The sequence below is a fragment of the Myxine glutinosa genome, chromosome 14, assembly GCF_964187855.1.
Source record: "Myxine glutinosa chromosome 14, kmMyxGlut1.1, whole genome shotgun sequence".
NCBI classification, from domain to species: domain Eukaryota; kingdom Metazoa; phylum Chordata; class Myxini; order Myxiniformes; family Myxinidae; genus Myxine; species Myxine glutinosa.
The window spans coordinates 18,337,021-18,359,408 of NC_136274.1; the positions used below are offsets into that span (position 1 = coordinate 18,337,021).

Sequence of the window (22,388 nt, forward strand, 5' to 3'; positions counted from 1 at the left end):
GAGATCAAGCCATTGGAGAAGAGGAAAGATTTCATATCTGAAGCAATGATGGATTCCATGACTTTGCTGATAATTGGGAGAAGGCTGATTGGTCTGTAGTTGCTAGGATCTGTTTTTGCACCTTTTTTGTGCAAAGTGGTGATGTTGGCTGATTTCCAAGCAGATGGCAGATGACCTTGAGCAAAAGAGAGGGTGAAGAGAACAGAAAGAGGGAGTGAAAGAGCGGAAGAACATGATTTTAGGACCCGTGGGCTGATGCCGTCAGGACCAGATGCAGAATCAGAGTCGAGGGTTGACAGAAACTTTTCCACCTTGTCAGGAGGAAAGGACACAGAGTCCAGGAGCAGCTGGGTACGACTGGGTACGGTGGGTACAGAGAGGGATGGGTTTGGGACACAAGATTTAGAGGCAAACACAGAGTTGAGGCATTCAGCTTTTTCACGTGCAGAGTCAGCCGTTAAGCCATTTGAGGTGAGGGAGGGGATGGAGGGGGAACAAACACCAGAAACAGATTTGACCAGACGCCACCAGGATTTGGAAGAGGGAGACAGATAAGAGAGTTCGGTCTTGAGAATGGTGAGATATTGTTTCCTGGCTCTCCTGAGGGTGGACACACAATTGTTTCAGGCTTTGTGAAAGGAAATGAGATTTCCTTCCGTTGGATTTGCTTTCCAGGAGACGAAAGCAAGTTGTTTCAGGGCAACAGCCTCACCACAAGATTCCGTGTACCATGGATGGGAGGAAGGGTATGACAACTGAAGGCGAGATGGGATAAATCTGTGCATGAGAGAGAGCAATTTACTCTGAAAGAATTCCCAGGATGAGTTGATGTCAGAGGCGGTCGAGATGGGAGACCAGTCCAGATGATTGATGGCTGCTTGAAGACCGTGCCAGTTGGCCTGAGTGAAATGCCAGACTCGTCGACGCTGAGGAGGCTCTCTGAGAATGGTCAGAGAGATGTCCACTTTGACAAGCACATGATCAGATGAGCCGATTGGAGCAGAAGAAGAGCAGCAGACATTTTCAGGGAAGTTAGTCATAACCAAGTCCAGAAGAGAAGATGCTCCATTGACTGAGATCCGGGTCGGGAAATTGACAGATTGTGTCAGTCCCAGTGAGTCACAGAAGTCCTTTGCTGAAGAGCCATGGCTGGTGAGAGAGGTACCCACACCCAGCCAACTGGCATGATGACAATTGAAATCACCACATATGAGGAAGAGAGAGTTGGGATGGGTAGATAGAAGTTGGTCCATATTTTCAGACAGCGAGATGTAGATGGAGTCATCACTGTTTGGTGGACGGTACAACACACATATGAACAAAAGGTGGGAGCGAAGGGGAAGCCGTAGCCAAAGGTATTCCTGGGGGTGAGGTGGAGAGAGGGCAGTGGGGGGCGAGTGAGGAAGAGAGTTTTTTATAAAGATAGCAACCCCACCTCCAGGACGAGGCTCAGGTCTATCATACCGGAGGAGGGAGTAACCTGGTAGAGATACCAAGGCATCAGAGACATCATGAAGGAGGAAAGTTTCTGTTAAGCAGATCACATCTGGTTTGTCAGAAGCAACCTGTATGGAGAGATCAGTCAAGTTTGAGCGAAGGCCCCGGATGTTTGAGGTCCATACCGTTAATGAAGAGGAAGGGGGAGCATCGGGTACAGAACAGGGGGGGGGGAGGGATAGGGTAAGATGTCGAAGAGGAGGAAGAGGTAGGGAGAGCTGTTGAAGGTGTGTCAGAGATTTCAGAGATTTCAGAATAGCTTGGAGAAAGGGAAGAATGGGGCGGACAAACGGTTTGATGGAGATTGGGTGAGGCACAGTGAGGTGTTATTTGAGGAGGGGGAAGAGCGAGGCAGAAGGTTGGGGGAGATGAAGGTGAAAGTTGGAAGGGGGAAGAAGCAGGGAGGATGCTTTGAGGAGGAGGGGTGAGAGGGGAGTCTAGGAGGGGAGGAGCGAGGGAGAGTCTCGGAGGGGAGGCGTGTGGAGGGAGTTTAGGAGGGAGGGTTGGGAAGGGGCAAGGGGGGAGATTTGAAAGGGATGGGTGATGGGGAGGATTTGGAGGGGAGGGGTGATGGGGAAGTTTTGGAGGGAAGGGGGGATGGGGAAGATTTGGAGGGGAGGGGTGAGATTGGATTTTGAAAAGTGTACGATTCATGGGAAACAAACATTTTTTGCAAAATGACTTTGAGACCTTCGAGTCAAAAATACGTTTGAGGACGCTGAAGGAGGGGTGGAGTTCTGGAGAGTTTAGGGGATGTAGAAAAGAGTAACTGTAAGAGATGGTATTATTTTATTTTTTTGGAATGAATAGATTTGGTGAGCAAGACGAAAGCATCCTTTTGTAGGAGAAGAAGAAAAAGGTGTTATAATATTTGAGAGAAAATAGTTGTTCAGGGGAGAGATTATACATTTCTAACCTCGTGATCGCGTGATCGCGAACAACGTGAACGAAGAACGAATGAACAAATAAGAACAACAAATAAACGAATGAGACCTGAGAAGGAAATATTTTTTTGGGTTTTTTTTTTTTTGAGTAGAGTTATTAAACAAGGAGGTATGGGGTGAACGACTGGGACGAAACATAGAACGAAAATAATTGCAGCGCATTCGACGAACCGCTGAGAGAAAAACAAAACCACAAGGTCGGAGACAGTATGGTAGCCTAAGCCTACGAGTACTAGGCCTCAGAATACTCGATACGCATTTACCGACGATTGTGTATACATGTACGAAAAATTAGCACCGAAAATTTTCCTAAAGATACGCTATAGGTACACACACCGAAAGATAGATACAGTCTCGACAAAAACACAATTGTGAAAGATTACTTAGCTTCTTAAGCGTGAGCGCACGGAACAGCTTCGAAAAGACGTGACCTCGCCGTGATCTCGCGAGATCTCAAGTTACGGTTATATTTTGTTACGGATATATTTTGTTACAGTTATATTGTTACGGATCTCAGAGACGGCACTCCGCTTAGCAAGGGGGGGTTAATCCCCTTGGCCTGTTAAGCCGGCCGTCTCTGGTCCTGGTACTTGTAACGCTCTTTTGCAGGGTGGGATTGATCAGGGTTATTGGTCAAGGTGTTCTCCCGAATACCTGCACCAATCCCTCCGCAAAACAGGGAGACAAGCACCGCTCGAACCGTGGACAAGATGGTATTTTCCGAGTGGTTTAGCAGTCCGCGGTCCGAGCCGTTATCAATTGACTAAACCCGATTCCGAGCGTTGGCCAAATCGTGCCACAGGTACTCAATCGGGAAAAGACTAAAGCGATCGGGGAAGAATGAAACCAAAAGGGTAAGAAATACCAGACATTTATTAAATATTTACAACAAACCAAAGGAAATGCAACAAAAGTAATATACAGGACGAAGAAGAAGAAGATACACAGGGCAAGCCTTAAAACAGTCTTAATTATCAATGCCCAGACAGAAGAAACACAGACTCGCACGAAAGGGGATTGTAGCTGGTAGGGTGGAAGGTCCAGGTGGATGGTCCAGGCGATGGGGTCCAGGCTCCGGTCCCGCGGGCAAAAACCCGGCAGGCAGCTTCGCGCATATCGTTCAACCACGAGCGGACCTTACGTATCACGGGGGGACTGGGATGCTCCATACGTAATAAATGAATGGCTTTGCCAAACGCACCCTCTACAAGGTTCTCTTATAACGCCTTTGCAATGAGCGCCGCTGTAGAGTTATTTCGCCACTGCCGTGTGCACGCGAGTCCTGTTCAAGAGCGCCACTGTATGGTTCTTGTGCCAGAGACGTCCCCCGCGCAGTTCTTCCAAGAGGAGCCTGTCGAAAGAAGTCCGTCCAAGGGCTCTTCGCGTGCTCTTTTTATAATGCGAGCCAAGATCACTACGCGCTCCTCCAAAACCACGCCCGCCACCGAGCTCATCTCAGCCCTGGTTGGCTCGCCGAAAGGGCCACGCCTCAGTTTCGGCGCTCCGCCCCCCTTCTTCTCCGGCTTAACCACGTGCGTAATGGCGGCGAACGCTGCTGGCAATGAAGTACCACAATTTGGAGAGGGAGAGCAAAATGGACCGAATGGGGGCCTATCTTATTTGATTAATGCAACGCAGATTCAACTATTGGGAACAGGTCCTTAACTGAAACACATAATAATGAAATAACTACGAAGAGGCCTATGGTTCGCTATGTGTTGTTCATGGACTAACTAGGGTGTGATTTTTTAAACAGCCAATTGAGGGGGATATTTACAGGAGAAACATTTATAAGGGATACATTTACGAAAATTTACAAGTGAAGGTTCTAAAAACCGTAACAATATTATCACTTATGCCTGAGATAATGAATGTGGCACATATTTTATCTCATACTGAAGATGTTTTTTCGCATCTTTTTCATTAATGTACACTCCAAATGAAAAACCTCAGGACAAAGATTCGTGTTATCTGCCCCAACCTAGCTAGCTGTCACGTGCATGAATCTTACTTTTTCCTCCAGGGCCTCAATGTCATGGTTCACTATATGGACCTGCAATCCTTTTCCATTCGAGCATTTTTTGTTTCTTCATCCTATTTGCGCCTGCTCTTTCATCATGCATTCTCACTATGTTGACCTACTCCCATCTGTTGCCAGCTTTCTATATGAGCCTCGATCTATATCTGTACAATTAAGGGCAGCACCAGGCTGTCTTCCAACGTCTTCCAGAAGACGGACCGATTTTGTCTGCTGTCTGGCCTCGCTTGCTGTACCAGCATGTATGAGTTGTGCAACAGCCTGGGGTTTGAGTGTGTGGTTGCTGTGTGTGTGGCACCATATAAAGGTGTGCTTTCGTTATTTGTTATGGTGTATTTCTGTTCAGTGTTTCTTTCTGGGTCCTCTCTTGTAATGAATTATTCATGTCGTTGAGAGAGTTTGTTAGGCCTTGTGATTCTGCCACTTTCCCATGCTGACAGTTTTGGTAAAGTGAATACCCTTGGAGGATTAAATTAGTAATCATGCTGAGTTTGGCAACAATATGGGTGACAGACATGGATTCATGCAAATTATTGATGACTCAGTAATTCTTGGAGCTTGCATCCAGCATTATCAGCACATACATTCATGTGGGTCGTGTCAATGCGACCAAACAGTTTCTTGATAATAATAATGTTTATCTGATGACTGAATTTACCGATACTCCATCAAACAAATGGAATGCAGCACAGAGCGGTAGGATGAAAGCCACCATTTTCACCACATCCCTGGGGGGTGACAACAAATTATCATAGGCCCAGATTTATCAACATATCGTGCAAAAGCAGTACGGTAATTTGTATACTTACAGGTCATTGCTAAACAAATATCCCAGCACGTCCTTCAGTGACACCAATATGAGGGCATTGAAGGCTGCCAGGAAAACTGAAATTACAAAAAGATGAAGTTACATCTTCAGTCAACAATGGTACTCGGACAATCCGACAACTTTGGATGAATTGGGGTATAGGAGTACAAGGCATGTCATTATTCAATGCGGATCCTAAAGATTTTAGCTCTTACACGAGCCTCGATTCTTTATACAAAAAAACAAAAAACAAATCCGAAATCTGTGAAATCTGTGAGCAGGATATCTCAAAAACAGTATGGACATATTCAGACGAAACATGGTGGTCAGGTTGGGTGTGCGACAACGATGAATTGATGAGATTTTGGTAAACATCCAGGATCTGGTTCCGGATACTTGAATGTTCGAAATGATTCTTCAACATTGAGAGATCGGGCCGAACACGATATATAGCATGATATCTCAAAAACATTTTGGACAGGTGATGACAAACTTGGTGGATAAGTTCGATAGGTGACAAGAACCAGCTGATTCGATCCTTGTTAAGGCCCACATGCAGATCCGGCCTATCTGTAGTGGGATACAAAGTGTGAACTGTTCAGACTGGCAGAGGTAGATGCTCTACTGAGTGTCGTTCTTGTTGAATGTGCAAGTGGCTTATTCACAGGTCTTGGGGAAAATACACAAAAAATGGAAAACGAAATTCATAACATTTTTGAACGCAATTGGCGACCAGTGCAATCCTTTCCCAAATACACAGTTTGCTTTTCAACAATCCAAAAATTAAGTGTTTTTTTTCTTAGTATAGAGTCAAGGATCGTGGAAGAGCGAGTACACTGAACAGATCAGGACATAACAGGACAAAAGGAACAGTAGAGAGAGGGCGGGAAGCAACCATGGCGGAGTTGGACAATATTGAGGGAGTTTAATCAGAAGGGGGTTGATGGTGGACCGTGTGTGCCATGGAGAAACCTGGGAGGGTTTGGACAAGGTTTGGAGCAGAGGGTGCAAGACCAGAAAGGAGGCAGTCAAAGACAGAGAGACCACCGGCCTGTCTGAAGAGTGAAAGTTATTGGCCCATAGACTCAGCTTCAGCATGATAGATTCCAATGATTTTGAAGGCCATAGTTTCCAGGGTATCAAGCTGAGCAAGATGTGAGGCAGTGGAGCCAGCCCAGAGATGAGAGCAATACTCCCATCAAGCTGTGGATGGAGGCCATGTCGGTGGATAGGAGTTCAGTTATGCCAAGGAAGGACTTTGTATAATGGAGGATTCCCAGTCGGAGGCTGGCTTTGTTGGCCAACTTTGAAAAGTAGCTTGCACAAAAGGATCATGGCTGACAGTGAGACCCAGGAGTTTGAATGACTGAACTTATTTGAGAGGGTTGCTAAAAAAAAGTAGATAGGAGGGTTTGCCAGATGGTCCTTTCAGAGAGAGAGAGAGAGAGAGAGAGAGAGAGAGAGAGAGAGAGAGAGAGAGAGAGAGAGAGAGAGAGAGAGAGAGAGAGAGAGAGAGAGAGAGAGAGAGAGAGAGACAGAGACAGAGACAGAGACAGAGACAGAGAGAAAGAGAGAGAAAGAGTGTTACATTGTGACTGGAGTAAGAATTACATTCCACTACTTTGGGTTGGATGCCTTGCAGTTACATTTTCTTTTTATTTAAAATCAAATTGCCCGTTCCGCTCCCTGTTCTGATAACATCAGTCGGTATTGGTGCCAGCATTTTAAACGTATCAATGTTGTAATGTTTTGACTCACGTGCACAAACCAAAGACACTTTGGCAGAGAGTTTGGCCTGTTCTGTTTTTCCCGCACCAAGAGCATTGCCTACTTGCACTGTTGCCGCTATTGATACTCCCATCGGAATCTGTGTGAATCACAAGCGTTCATTTACAGTTCTACGTTGCTGATGTAAAACCCCAAAAAAAAAGTTTTAAAAAACGTCACCATTGTAGCTTTGTGGACAAAGCAAAAATCAAATCTAATGGCAATTTCTGACAAAGAAAAAACATTCCACTTACATTGGTTCAAGTTTGAATTGTACACTTTGCACCAGATAATAGATATCCGTTAAAGTGACTTCATACAATTCTCAAACATAACAAATGCATCATGATTGCTTTTATAATAGTAGACCCACTTGCAACGACAATGTAAACCTGTCAGCATATTTGTTGTCAGCTCCCAAAGCAAGTTGTTGAATACCTAACTGTGTCAGACTCTTGTACATAACAAACTTTCGAATGTTTGTGACCCTTTTTTTTTTTTTTTTAATTGTATACAGAATCGAGGCTCGTGAAAGAGCTAACATTTATCACACAAACAAATCAAACAGACAAACAAAATATATAAAAATAGGGAGCGGTAGACAAGATGGGGAGAGAAGGGGAAGCACACAAACACAACATTTGAGAGCAGGGACATCGGGAGATGTATGGGAGGGAGAGGGCTTGGGGGGAGGAGGCGTGGGAAGGGGGAGGGGGGTGGGAGAAGTATAAAACACAAGGACACCAAGGACTTCCAGGACAGAAGTTGGTATTTCAAAAAAGTGGAATTGGGGTGAAATTAGCGGGGGTAGAAAAGATCAAGGTTTTGGATGGGGGAAGATAAGAGATGGTGGTGAACAGCTGTTTTAAAGACCTGGAGGGAGGAGTGGGAGTTACTAATTGATTAGACTTGAGGACACAAGATTTTATCAAATATGCAGTATTTGCAAGAATTGTATTGAACAAGAAGAAAGAGGTAAAATGTCATATCCTCCATGGTTTTAGTAATTTTGCTGCACGGAGTTACAGGCTGTCGGCCATCTTTGGACGGATTACAAAACAAAATCTTCAGCATATGAACACTCTCATGTGTTCTCTTTCTGCCTCGTTTGAACAAGAGCGGTCCATGCAAGTCCAATAAATAGTTGGGGGACACGTTTAAGTAACAAAATGGGGCCGCCAGTCGGCCATATTGGATCTGATCTCAAAAAAAACATGACGTGCGTGTGTGAGCCATCATTCATTATCTGTGTGCCAAGTTCGAATAAGATCTGTAAATGCATGTCCGAGAAATGGTTGAGGACGTGCTCAATGTCAGGTTTTTATGCCTCCGCCGACGAAGGCATTACGAAGGCATGTTCGCTGGAGGCATTACGTTTTCAGGATGTCCCTCCGTCCGTCCGTGATTGGTTTTCATTACCGCGATAACTTGAGAACGGCTGAAGGGATCTTAGTCAAACTTGGTACAGGTATGTATAATGATGTAAACATGAACTGATCAATTTTAGTGTCAAGAGGTCAAAGGTCAGAAGTCAGGTCAGGTAAAATTTGAGAACTTGAGAACAGCTAAATGGATTTAAATCAAACTTGGTACAAGTATTATCATGATATAATAAAATGGGCGTAGGCATATCTGTCGACGTCGTGACGTCGAAGAGTGTCGTTCTGGTTTTACAACTAAAATGGCCTCCAGTCTACCAGTCAGCCATGTTTGATCAGATCGCAAAATAAAGTGATGTGCACTCATGTGCCATCAGGTACCATTGTCCCATGCTTGTCCAAATTTAAACAAAATCACACCATGTATGTTCAAGAAGTGGTTGGGGGCACGTTTAAGTAACAAAATGGCCGCCAGTCGGCCATATTGGATCTGATCTCAAAAAATCATGACGTGCTTGTGTAAGCCATCATTCATTTATCTGTGTGCCATGTTCGAATAAGATCGGTAAATGCATGTCCGAGAAGTGGTTGAGGACGTGCTCAATGTTAGGTTTTTATGCCTCCGCCGACGAAGTCGCTGGAGGCATTACGTTTTCAGGATGTCCCTCCGTCCGTCCATGATAGGTTTTCATTACCGCAATAACTTGAGAAAGACTGAAGGGATCTTAGTCAAACTTGGTACAGGTATGTATAATGATGTAAACATGAACTGATCAATTTTGGGGTCAAGAGGTCAAAGGTCAGAAGTCAGGTCAGGTAAAATGTGAGAACTTGAGAACAGCTAAATGGATTTAAATCAAACTTGGTACAAGTATTATCATGATATAATAATGTAGGCGGAGGCATATCGGTCGACGTCGTGACGTCGAAGAGTGTCGTTCTAGTTTTACAACTAAAATGGCCTCCAGTCTACCAGTCAGCCATCTTTGATCAGATCGCAAAATAAAGTGATGTGCACTCGTATGCCATCATGTACCATGTGTTACGGATAGCGGCCCTAATTATGGTGGTGCTTGTTCATGGTTGATTTCAGATGATGCTTGTTGTGGTTAAAAGGGTTAAAAGCGCTCCTGATAAAAGGTGGTGGGAAAATCCGGATCGAGACCGGAAGAGTTGGAGCGAAAGCCGCGCGCCATTCTGGCCACGCGAGCACCCTGCAGGGAACAGGCTTTCGTCGTGTCGGCTGGGCATTATTCCCTGGTGGATTGCCGGGAACGGCCGTACCAGAGAGGGGCACGTGCGAATTCTACGGAGGCTCGCGGGTTGAACCGCAACGTGTACATCGGAGTGAATCTTTGTGAGGTTCCTCTCCACCGCTGTGATGCTGGGGGCTGAGCACGTGACCGCGGGGTCGCCTCGCTCGTTGACACCTCAATTCGAATCTTTGTGAGGTTCCTCTCCACCGCTGTGCTTCTGGGGGCTGAGCACGTGAGGGCGGGGTCGTCTCGCTCGTTGACGCCTCAATTCGAATCTTTGTGAGGTTCCTCTCCACCGTTGTGCTGCTGGGGGGCAGAGCACGTGACCACGGGTTCGTCTCGCTCGTCGACGCCTCAATTTGAATCTTTGTGAGGTTCCTCTCCACCGCTGTGCTGCTGGGGGCTGAGCACGTGACCGCGGGGTCGTCTCGCTCGTCGACGCCTCAATTCGAATCTTTGTGAGGTTCCTCTCCACCGCTGTGCTGCTGGGGGGCTGAGCACGTGACCGCGGGGTTGTCTCGCTTGTCGACACCTCAATTCGAATCTTTGTGAGGTTCCTCTCCACCGCTGTGCTGCTGGGGGCGGAGCACGTGACCGCGGGGTCATCTCGCTCGTCGACGCCTCAATTCGAATCCTTGTGAGGTTCCTCTCCACCGCGGTGTTGCTGGGGGCTAAACACGCGACCTCGGGGTCGTCTCGCTCGTCGACGCCTCAATTGACTATCGGGCCTCGACTCCCCGATCGCGGGAGCGCACAGACATTGGGACTTCGCCTTGGAGTGGAGCAGAGACATTGGGGGAGGTGCCGTGAGTGTGGGGTTGAGGGGCTTGATCGTGAGTATGGGGTTGAGGGGCTTGATAAGGATAGTATCGTAGGATTTGAAAGTGTGTGATTGCCTCATTGCTGTATGGCTTGCCCCATTGCGGTATGGCTCTTTGTGTGGGATTTATAATATAGTGTGGGGGACACGATGGCTTGCTGGCGCGGTGACATCATTCCACGCACCAAGAGGGTGTCGGCCACGCCAGAGGGGTAGGCATGGCCTCGGGATATACACGGGGCTCGCAGCCCCGAGCAAGTCAGTGCTACAGTTTGAGCTTTACAATAAAGACTCTTTTGACCCTACGCGTTGTGGCTTACCTTATTTGGCAAACACATTGCGTGCGTAGCACCACGCTACACTGGTGACCCCTTTTGGTTCAGCCGTCGCTGACCACAGAACGCGCCATGGCCAGCAACGCAGTCGCGGTAAAGCTCCCTGAGTTTTGGGAAGCACAGGCCGAGGTATGGTTCGTGCAGGCCGAAGCACAGTTCCAGCTTCGAGGAATAACGGCGGACGAGACGCGTTACTATCACGTGATCGCCGCCCTCGGGCCCGGCACGGCCGCCCGAGTCGTGTCCATCCTGCAGCACCCACCGGCGGAGCACAAGTCCACGGCGCTTAAACGTCTCCTCATCGCCATGTTCGGCCTCACGGAGCTCGAACGGGCGGACCGCCTCCTGGACCTTCCCAAACTCGGCAACACACGACCATCGGTACGGATGGACTACATGCTGTCGTTGCTGGGTGACAAAGCCCCGGATTTTTTATTCCGGGCGCATTTTCTACGCCAGCTACCGGCACAGGTACGCCTCGCGTTGGCCGGTTCCAAAATAGGGGAACCCCGCGCTCTGGCCGTCGAGGCCGACAAGTTTTTCGCGGCTTGTGACACGCGGGCGAGCTTCGGTGCGGCCGTCGCGGATCCCGAGGCTGATGCGCATGCACACCTCATGGCCGCCACCACGCCCCGCCCACCACCACTGCAGCGGTGAAAGCCGCGGCCTCCGCCGCTCCCGCCGCAAGCCTGGTGCCGTTTCCACGCCAGGTTCGGCCACAAGGCTATGAAGTGTTGCCCGCCGTGCTCGTTTGGCAAGTCGGGACACGACCGAGCCGATGCTCGGTAGTGGCCCTGAGCGTCGGCAATTCCGGCAGCCTCTTATTCATTATGGACACCTTGTCTGGGTGCCGCTTCCTCTGCGACACAGGAGCGCAGGTAAGCGTCACCCCAGCCCACGCGTCCGACAAGCGAACCGCGGGCCTGGGCCTCGCGTTGCTTGCAGCCAACGGTACACCCATACGCACATTCGGGAAGCGCTGCCTCTCCCTGCGGTTCGGAAGGCAGCGCTTTCAATGGTCGTTCGTAACCGCCAGCGTGCCCATGGCATTGCTCGGTGCGGACTTCCTATGTGCAAATGGGTTGTTGGTGGACGTGAAGCACAGAAGGCTCGTCCAGGCCGAAACATTTAGCTCGCTCGCTTGTTCGCTGAGCAGCTCGTTGAGCGGCTCACCGAGCGGCTCACCAAGTGGCTTGCTAAACGGTTCCGTCCCGGCGAGTTTGGTTTGTACGCTTCCGGCAGCGGCTGACTTTACCCGCCTCCTCGCCAGTTTCCCGGCCCTCACGTGGCCCACCTTCTCGGCGGTGGCCGTCAATCACGGGGTGGAGCATCACATCCCCACCGTTGGGCCACCGGTCTACGCCTGGGCACGCCGCCTCGAGCCGACGAAGCTCGCGGTGGCGAAAGCGGAGTTCGCTACGCTGGAGCGGCTGGGCATCGTGCGGCGCTCCAAGAGCGCTTGGGCATCGCTGCTGCACATCGTGCCGAAGCCCGGCGGGGGATGGCGGCCGTGCGGGGACTACCGCCGCCTCAACGATGCTACCACCCCCGACCGCTACCCGGTCCCTCACATCCAGGACCTTTCCGCCCAGTTGGTGAAAATGTCCCTCTTTTCCAAGGTGGACCTCATCCGCGGCTACTACCAGGTCCCCGTCAGGCCGGAGGACATACCGAAGACGGCCGTCATTACACCATTCGGCCTCCGAGTTTCTGCGGATGCCCTTCGGGTTGAAGAATGCGGCTCAGGCGCTCCAGCGGCTGATGGACAGCGTCTTGCGCGACTTGGATTTCGTTTACGTCTACCTGGACGACATCCTCGTCGCAAGCGCGTCCCGTGAGGAGCACCTCCGCCATCTCCGCACGCTCTTCGAACACCTGGGCCAGCATGGCCTGATCATCAACCCCACCAAGTGCCGGTTCGGCGTCGCCGAAATCGACTTTTTGGGGCACCGCGTCACCAGGCACGGGGCCATGCCCTTACCGGCCAAGGTGGAGGTGGTCAGGGGGTTTCCGCACCCCCGCACGATCAAGGGGCTCCAGGAGTTCCTGGGCATGGTGAACTTTTATCACCGGTTCCTGCCCCGCATCGCCCAGCTCCTGCGCCCCCTGCACGAGGCCCTCCGGGGGAAGCCGGGCAAAGGTGACGTTCCAAACTGCTTGTTTTTCTTTCATGGACAGTTTCTCTGGTCTTCATGTTGGTTTATGCCGACTGACTCCCAAGACAGACTCCCAAGGAAAATGCAAAGGCGAAAAACCAAGACTAAACATTCACAGCTATATTATGTGTGAAAAATCGATGCAACAAGAAACACCTCAGCAACAAGAAACACCTATCAGTCACTTGTTCCAATACTTATGCAGACTGGTACCTAAAATGGGAGGACTGAACATAAAAAGACCTGTTGTTCTTCAATGATAAAATTTATGTACATAGACATACCAATAAATAAAAGTTGACCTTCTCTACTCTTGCCTCATATTCATCTCTTGATCTCAAATCCAAATTTATTGAGTATATATGCAGCAAGAATAACAAATTTGACTTCACTATCCCAATACTTATGAAGGGCACTGTATAACAAGGAATTTGTTCCGTTTCGAATCATAGGCATCCGTTTCATAGTTCCGTCATAGTTTTCATAGTTTCACATATGTTCCACATATGCTCATAGTTTCACATATGTAGTTTCACATACGTCATAGTTTCATCGTTCCGTCATAGTTTTCATAGTTTCACATATGTTCCACATATGTTCATAGTTTCACATATGTAGTTTCACATACGTCATAGTTTCATAGTTCCGTCATAGTTTCTTTCAAAATAATCATAGGTTCCGTTTCGAATCATATGTTTACATGTTAACATGTCACGGAACCAATGCACAGCCAAACATTTTCTCCAAAATAATTTGTGCCATTTATTAATTAAAAAGTGCTTCTTTCAACCTCTTCCATCCATATATTTTCTCCTTTTGCAAGCAAGGAAAAGTGGGCTCTTTAAAACTTTCACTCTTGGTAAGCACATATCACTTGAACATTAGCAGTGCTGTATTACTTGTAGAATATAAAATGGATTGAGACAAAGGGATAAGATATATACATCTTCAGCAAAATGGGAAAGATCAATCAACTTGAGGATAGACAGGTGTTATGTCATTGCAAGACGATTAAAGATCGTAACAACAAAACTCACTGTATACGTAATTGATGAAAGCTGGTATATTGTTGACTGTGCGGCTTGTTCCGTCTTTCCCAGAATGCCTTGTCACAAACACAAGCTTTTAGGGACAGGTGCATTTTCAGGCATTTTCTTGTGAATAAATATTTTACTGCAGACAGTTTATTCAATTTTGTTTTTTTTTACCGGAAAGAATCGTTGCAATCTCGTAGATCCACCACTCCAAACAAATCATCATTGTGCTTGGGATGGCCAATGTCATGTAAGGCCACCAATCTTCCAGGCACTTTATTGACCATCCTGCACCACCGTTATCAGCAAAACGTGAGAAAAAAAGCTCATTGCACTTTTAAAAAACTTCCTGCATACAACACAACAACAACAACAACAACAGGCATTTAAAGGCCATTTTCTCTGCTAGAGCGGGGGTTAGCCTTGCGGGCCCCATGACAATCTTCTCCATTTTGTCCTATTTTCTGCAATCTCCCCTTGTTAACCCCCTTGCCCGCATTTCTTCTTCCACAACATTTAGCCAAGTCTTTCTCGGTCTTCCCCGTCCTCTAATTCCTTCTACATTCATTTCCATCATTCTTCTCAACCAGTCACTTTCATCCTTCCTCAACACGTGACCAAACCATCTCAACCTGTTTCTCTTCAGAGCATCCATCACAGGCTCCCCAATTCATCATTTGTCTTCCTCTCTCTCAACGATACTACGCACATCCACCGAACCATTCGCATTTCCACCCTTTCCAGCCTTCGTTGCTGCTCTACGTTCATTACCCATGTCTCGCTCCCATAAATCATAACACTTCCCACACATGCAGCATCCACCTTTCCCTTCAGCTTCAACGACACTCCCCTCCTCATCAGCACGCCACTCAGTTCCCGAAACTTCTTCCATGCACAATGGCACATCTCACTCTAGCAACCGTTGCCGAGTCTGATCCACCTTCTCCATTCAGCATGTCTCCTAGGTAACAAAATGTTTTCACACCTTCCAGCTTCACGCCGTCTCCAAGATCCAACTCAACATTTCCTCCATCTGCAGCTCCCTCTGTGCACAACTTACACTTGAATGTAGCTGCCACACTTGTTAATGACCCTCTCAAACCACTACATTTTTGATGAACCCACTCAGTGCACATTGTACATTGAATGGAGTTCACTCCGACACCCTTCCTGCACACGGCCACTTCCCAGTTCTTTCCACCTCACCACATGCTTCACCACTTGCCCATCACCTTCATCTTTCCGATATTCACCTTCAGACCTTTTGTCTCCATACATTCCTTCCACTTATTCATCTTCTCCTTCAGTCCATCCATACTTTCGGCAATCAACACCAGATCATCTGCATACAACAACTCCCACGGCAAACCCTCCTTTACGTTCTGAGCCAGCACCTCCATCACAGCTACAAATAGTAGTGGACTTAGTACCGACCCCTGATGCACTCCCACCTTCACCTCAAACTCACCACTGTTCCCGTCCTTCATCCTTACAGCTGTGAGCGCTCCCTCATACATTGCCATTACTACTCTGATCAACCATTCCTCCACTCCTAACTTCCTTAATGCCTATGTCACTACTTCGCGTGGAACCCTATCGAATGCTTTCTCCAGATCAACAAAACCAAGAAACAACTTCTTCCTCTTCTCCATGTACTTCTCCTGCAAATGCCTTGCAATCAAAAGCGCGAGTTTATAGTTTAGTTAGTTTCCTTAGTTAGTTAGTTCGTTTTGTTAGTTCGAGTTTTGTTTCCTGTATACTTGTACACAATTTTTATGTCCAAAGGTGGCCGGAGGCATTCCCTCCCGGCGCAGGGAATTAGGTACGAGCGAGAGTTGGTCCCGAAACCCTACTCTGCGTTTGCCCGGAAGGGACGTTTCAAGTCTCGATTCCGTCAAGCCCAGAAAGAACAAGGGGATTAATCCCCTCTTGGTAAGGGGAAGAAGGGCGGCGAAGAACCGAAACAATATATATATATATATATATATATATATATATATATATATATATATATATATATATATATAATATATATATATATATATAATATATATATATATACATATATATATATATATATATTATATATATATATATATTATATATATATATATACATATATATATATATATATATATACATACATATATATATATATATATATATATATATATATATATATATATATATATATTGTTACGGATCTCAGAGACGGCACTCCCCTTAGCAAGGGGGGGTTAATCCCCTTGGCCTGTTAAGCTGGCCGTCTCTAGTCCTGGTACTTATAACGCTCTTTTGCGGGGTGAAATTGGTCAGCGTTATTGGTCAAGGTGTTCTCCCGAATACTTTTACCAATCCCTCCGCAAAACAGGGAGACAAGTACCGCACGAACCACGGACAAGATGGTATTTGCCGAGCGGTTTAGCAATCCGCGATTCGAGCCGTTAGCAATTGACGAACCCGATTCCGAGCGTTGGCCAAATCGTGCCACAGGTACTCAATTGGAGACTGGACGAAAGCGATCGGGGGAAAGAAGAAACCAAAGGTAAGAAATAACAGACATTTATTAACTATATACAAAACCAAACCCAAAGATGAAACGAAAGTAATATACAGAATGAAGAAGAAGAAGATACACAGGGCAGCCTTAAACAGTCTTATATTATCAACACCCAAGACAGACAAACAGACTTACACGAAAGGGGAATAGCAGGCAGGAATGACTGGACGAAGGAGAAGGTCCAAGTGGGACAGCAGGGCTGGAAGGTTCGGGCAGAGGCACAGCAAGGAGGTCCGCTCCAGGTCCACACTCCGGGCTGGAAGCGAACAGCCAGCGGCAGCTTCACGTATTCGTTCTCGCAGTAGGGCTTTTCGAAGCAGCTTGTCAAAGAGATCCGCGCAGCTTCGTCTCTCTCAGCCAGACCTCACCACGCGCCGTCTCAACCCAAGTCGATTCTCGTTCATCTCCCGTTCATCTCCCGTAAAAAGGCTTCGCGCTGGCGCTTATATAACGTACTTCCAAATCAATGCGCGCTTCATAGAGCCACGCCCGTGATGATATTTCGTAAGCCCTGGTTGGCTGGTGGGGGCTCGCTGGACCGCCTCTGGTGGTGCGTCGCGTGCCACGCCTTGTTCTGGCAGCTCTGCCCCCTTCTTCCTCGGCTTGACCGCATAGCTAATGGCGGTTTGGGGCCAACAACCAAATCAAGGCAAGGAGCAGCGAACACTGCTGGCAAACGATGTACTGGGGCCTATCTTATTTGATTAATGCAACGCAGATTCAACTATTGGGAACAGATCCTTAACTGAAACACATAATAATGAAATAACTACGGAGAGGTCCTATGGTTCGCTACGTGTTGTACATGGACTAACTAGGGTGCGATCTTTAACAAGCCAATTGATGGGGATATTTACAGGGGAACATTTATAAGGGAAACATTTACTAAAATTTACTAGTGAAGGTTCTAAAAACTGTAACAAGATATATATATATCTCGGGGGTCGGGGTCGGCTCTCCCCTTATCAAGGGGAGGGTTAATCCCCTTGTCCTTTTAGCAGGCCGTCCCGAGTCCTGGGAAGCTAAAACGTCCTTCCTGGCACGGCGTTAGGTAGGGTTTGCTAGGCCTAGGGGTTCGCTGCTACCTAAGGACTAACGCCAGCCAGAAACGAGGGAATAACTCCCGCTCGAACCACGGATATGATGGATAATGCCGAGCGGTTAGCAATCCGCGATCCGAGCTATTAACCAAGAGACTAAACCCAATTCTAGCGGTTCCGAATCGTGCCACGTTTACCCAATGAAAGAAAGGACAGATGCGATTGGATAAGGGAAAACCAAGAAAGAACAAGGTAATTTATTTACAAATATACAGAAAGAAAGAGGAAACAAAAGGATGTACAGGAAGAAGAAGAAGAAGAAGAAGAAGCAGGACACAGGGCAGTCTTATTCTACGAACCCAGACAAACATACACAGTACACACTCACACGGGGATTGTAGCTGGTAGGGTGGAAGGTCCAGGTAGATGGTCCAGGCTCCAGTCGACTCCGGTCCAGCGGGCGAAACCCGGCAGGCAGCTCTGCGTATCGTTGAAACGCGACCAGACCTTACATATGGCGGGGGGTGGGGGGGGGGTGGGGGTGGGGGTACGTAACATGTCGGTACGCTCGTGTCCTTCAGCGTACGTAACAAATGGATGGTCGTGCTAGACGCACCCTCTCCAAGTCCTTTCAATGCGTTTGCAATGAGCGCCACCGTATAGTCCTTTCGCCACTGCCGTGTGCACGCGAGTCCTGTTACATGAGCGCCGCTGAACAAGTCCTTCTGGAGGCGAACTCTCTCACACAATCCTCTCGAAGGGCTTTCTGTTTGCGATTTTATAACGCGCGCCAAGATCACTCCGCCAGCCAAAAAGCCACGCCCTTCGGTGATATTGCCTCAGCCCTGGTTGGCTGGTGAGGGCTTACCGGCCATGCCTTTGATAGCTGGTTGACAGGCCACACCTTGTTCTTGGCGTCCCGCCCCCTTCTTCCTCGAGCCTGACCGCATGGTTAATGGCGGCGCCTGAGCGAACGCAAAGGCGCCGACTGTAGGGGCGCGTAATGGCGTTGCTTGGAGAGGGAGGTCGCAAAATGAACAGAAGGGCCTATTCCTTATTTGATTGATGCAACGCAGATTCAACTATTGGAAACACGGCCTTAACTAAAACACACAATAATGAAATAACTGGAATTTCTAAGGTGGCCTCCGTGTTGCTGTGGCCTAACTAAGGGTGCTACCTTTAACCTTTAATGTCATATTTACAAGTGATTATTTATTTACAAAAGTGTGGGTTCTAAAACCGCAACAATATGTATATATATATATATATATATATATATATATATATATATATATATATATATATATATATATATATACAAAGCGTATCATAAAAAAGGTAATCCGAATTCAAGGGGTTAATATGCAAAGGTTATTTAGTTTGACAATTTACATGTGGTTTAGCAATTATGAGGAGATCCTCAGCTTTCCATTGATGCCTTTCATGCATCATTGCTGTCACACATGACCGAGTACATGTTCATTGAAAATGAGAAGTTCAAATCGCATTTTTACAAGTTTGGCTAATTGGTGCAAGACGGTTTTAAATGGACGCATTACTTTTCGACTGCCAAGTTGATTATGTAAAATTGCTAAGCTGGTCTGGTTATCGTCGGTTGCATCATCCTTTGTTTAAGATGGGTATTTAAGATGGGCCTACAGTGTATGGGTTGAGAGACAGCCTGAGTCAATGAAAAGATGGTTCAACTTACGACTGAAGAGCGGACCTTCGTGGTTACAACCTTTCACCAAACTGGAAGTTTGCAGCGAACTCGTGATGCGTTCAGGGAACATTTCCCAGAACGGGAGCCTCCAGCAGCCAAAACCATCTGGGCGAATGTTAGAAAATACCAAGAGCATGGCACTAGCCTCAACCGCAACAAGGAGAAATCTGGTAGGAGGCGCACTGGGCAATTGGAAAAGAAAAAATTGCAGCAGTAAGGCAGTAAGTTTTGGAGCATCCTAGGGATATCAGCACAAGATGAAATGGGATGGGATTGCCTTCGGTAACATTCAACCGAATCACAAGACTGGACCTCCACCAACATCCATATCGGATTCACATCCGGCATCAACTTACGCCAGGGGATTTTGCCAGGAGGATGGTGCTTGCCAGATGGTTGATAGCACATTGCGAAGCAGATGTCAATTTCCTGCGGTATCTCGTTATTGGCGACGAAGCTGCTTTCGCCATGGACGGCAAGGTCAATACCCATAATGTTCTTGAATATGCACCAACAGGACAACCCCCGGAATTTAATTTTGACACCAACATGAATCGACAAAAGTGGACTGTTTGGTTGGGACTTTGTGGAAGTGTTCAGGTGATCGGACCATTTTTCTTTCAAAGGAATGTCAATGGTAACAGGTATCTGCAGATGATCAATGATGAAGTTTTACAGCAGCTGGAGGAGAAATTTGAGCGACAGGTTCGTGGTGTCTTCAGATATTTTGATTGACGCAACAGATTCAACTATTGGAAACACAGCCTTATCTAAAACACATAATAATGAAATAACTGAGTTCTATGTTGGCCTACATGTTGCTTGTGGACTAACTCGGGGTGCAACCTTTAACCTTTAATGTCATATTTACAAGTGATTATTTATTTACAACAAGTGTGGGTTCTAAAACCGCAACACTGCACCCTCACTTTTTCCAGGCCCCTCCCGAGCCAAAACAAAAGGAACTATCTTTTAACTTAGTGTGACACTTAGGTGTGGTTACCCTCTACTTTTAACCTCACCCTGAGTGCGACAGTTTTAACACTAAATATGTCCCACCTGCTGCGTTGCATCCTACCTAACCGACTCACGCCCACAATTAACTGAATTGCGGAATTGTCTTCAAACTACACATAAAGCCGGTGGAGAGCATTATTTACAATACACTAATTATTTACACTGTCACCCAGGACCTGTCTTTTGTGGGAAAAGAAAAGATGTTTTTTGAGAAGGGGAAAATGCCATTGCCATGCACTGCATCTCTACACCATACCATATGTACCCATATGCACCTATAATAAAGAAATGCACCAATAGCACCAAAAATGCACAAAAAGCACCAAAGAAGCACCATCACCAAAATTGCACAAAACACACATTTTAAAATAATTAAATGATGTCTTCTTCTTCTCTGCTGGGCCAATGTTTCTGGGTGTCTTCTTGCTTGATGTTATTTATTTATGAAAATGGGCACACACCGCGTCCGCTTTTTATTATTGATATGGCCAGCAGGGCCAACTCAGGTGGTCCACTGCTGGGCATGGATGCCACTTAAAAACAGTGGTCCGCAAGGCAGATACCGCTGGCAACAATGGTCGGTCCCAGCAGAGATGCCAGGCCACAGAACGTGTGGTCCATAAGTGGTGCTAGGCCACAGAACGTGCGGTCCATACGTGGTGCCAGGCCACAGAACGTGTGGTCCATATGGTGCATCAGTGCAGGCGGGAAGCAGCAAAGGTGCAGGCACACAACTCGCAGCACCTGCACACTTCCCTCGGGCACAAAAGAACAAGGGTCCATGAGTGGGGAAGGAAGGACAAGCAGATCAGTGGGCAGGGGCGCAAGGGTACACATCAAAACAAAGCAATGCGATATGAGGGGTGCGGGAGAGTGAGCCGAGAAAGCTCGTCCCTAGCGTCCGTCACCCCCCATGTCACCTACTCTACCCTTACCCCTACCCTGTATTTACACAACCTACAACTTTACAAATTCGTCGCTATTGGCTCCCCTAATGCTAAATTCGTCACCAATCCCTCCTAAGGAGGAAGAGATGGAATATCAACAATGTCACCCCCACGTCCAGATGCGTCTTTCATTTCCAAACATTTGCACAAAAAAACTGGTGTGCAGTCTTCTCACCTAGGTGAGTGGATGCAGATGGTGCGAAGAGACTTTCTCCTCACTATCTTCTAAATGACATTAACACTGTTCGGTTATTAACACTGTTAACATTGACTTCCGGGTTCGGTTGCGAGAGGACGCTGGCGTTGCATATTCGCCGCTTCTCCGACTGGATGGATGTACAGGGTCTGCTTCTACCTTTCTGACCTGACATCTCACACCTGTCCTGCCTTTTCACACCCGCACGTGCCGCGTGTTCTCCGGCTGGATAACGGAATCTGCTTTTGATGGTACGGAATACGGAATTCGAAAGGCCCGCTCCCGTTGATTGTGGCCGTGGCCTTGTTTGCCGGTGGCCTTGTGGCCTTGTTTGCCGCTGTGGTCTTGATTAGCGGCTGCAGTCGTTTGCCGCTGCGTTTGCCGCTGCGTTTGCCGCTTTGCCTCCTCGACCTTGGCCTCGTACTCGTCCCTTCGCTCCTGCCTGGCATGGCTCTGAAGTACTCCGCCGCAAGGCTTCTTCTGCTCAATACCCGCTCCACCCCATCATGCATCTCTGCCATCAAATCAAATGGACTCCTCCGACGACCCAGGTACATTCACCGTGGCTCCGGTCGCAAGTTTGTTTATTTGCAATCAGGTCACTCCATCCCCGTCCTCTGGTCGGCTCAGCGCACTCTCACTCTTCGTCCCAGCGCACCTGGTCACAGCAACCCACACGATCGCACCTCTTGCCTACGAACCCTGGCTAAATCACCTGAATTCATCCCTGCTGTTCAAAACAACATCAAGCTCACCCTGTTCAACACCCGGTCCCTCAACAATAAATGCCTCATCCTGAACGAATACATCCTGGATAACAAACTGGACTTTCTCTGTCTCACCGAAACCTGGCAACAACCTCTGGACT

The 22,388-nt window shown here is 47.6% G+C and overlaps 1 protein-coding gene across 10 annotated transcripts in view; it reads right to left on the minus strand.

Moving 5' to 3' along the window:
* LOC137439459 (multidrug and toxin extrusion protein 1-like) overlaps positions 1-22,388 on the minus strand; it is a 649,989-nt gene that overhangs the window by 49,935 nt on the left and 577,666 nt on the right. For all 10 annotated transcript variants that reach the window (XR_013621306.1, XR_013621310.1, XR_013621311.1 and 7 more), the window contains 5 exons: positions 14,209-14,322; positions 14,038-14,105; positions 7,046-7,154; positions 5,289-5,364; positions 5,138-5,207 (listed from right to left, as the gene is read on the minus strand). Coding sequence is in view for 1 of the 10 variants with exons in the window: in XM_078767904.1 (XP_078624030.1) it covers positions 5,138-5,207; positions 5,289-5,364; positions 7,046-7,154; positions 14,038-14,105; positions 14,209-14,322 (437 nt within the window). In the remaining 9 variants the exon portion in view is untranslated. The remainder of the gene's footprint in view (positions 1-5,137; positions 5,208-5,288; positions 5,365-7,045; positions 7,155-14,037; positions 14,106-14,208; positions 14,323-22,388) is intronic.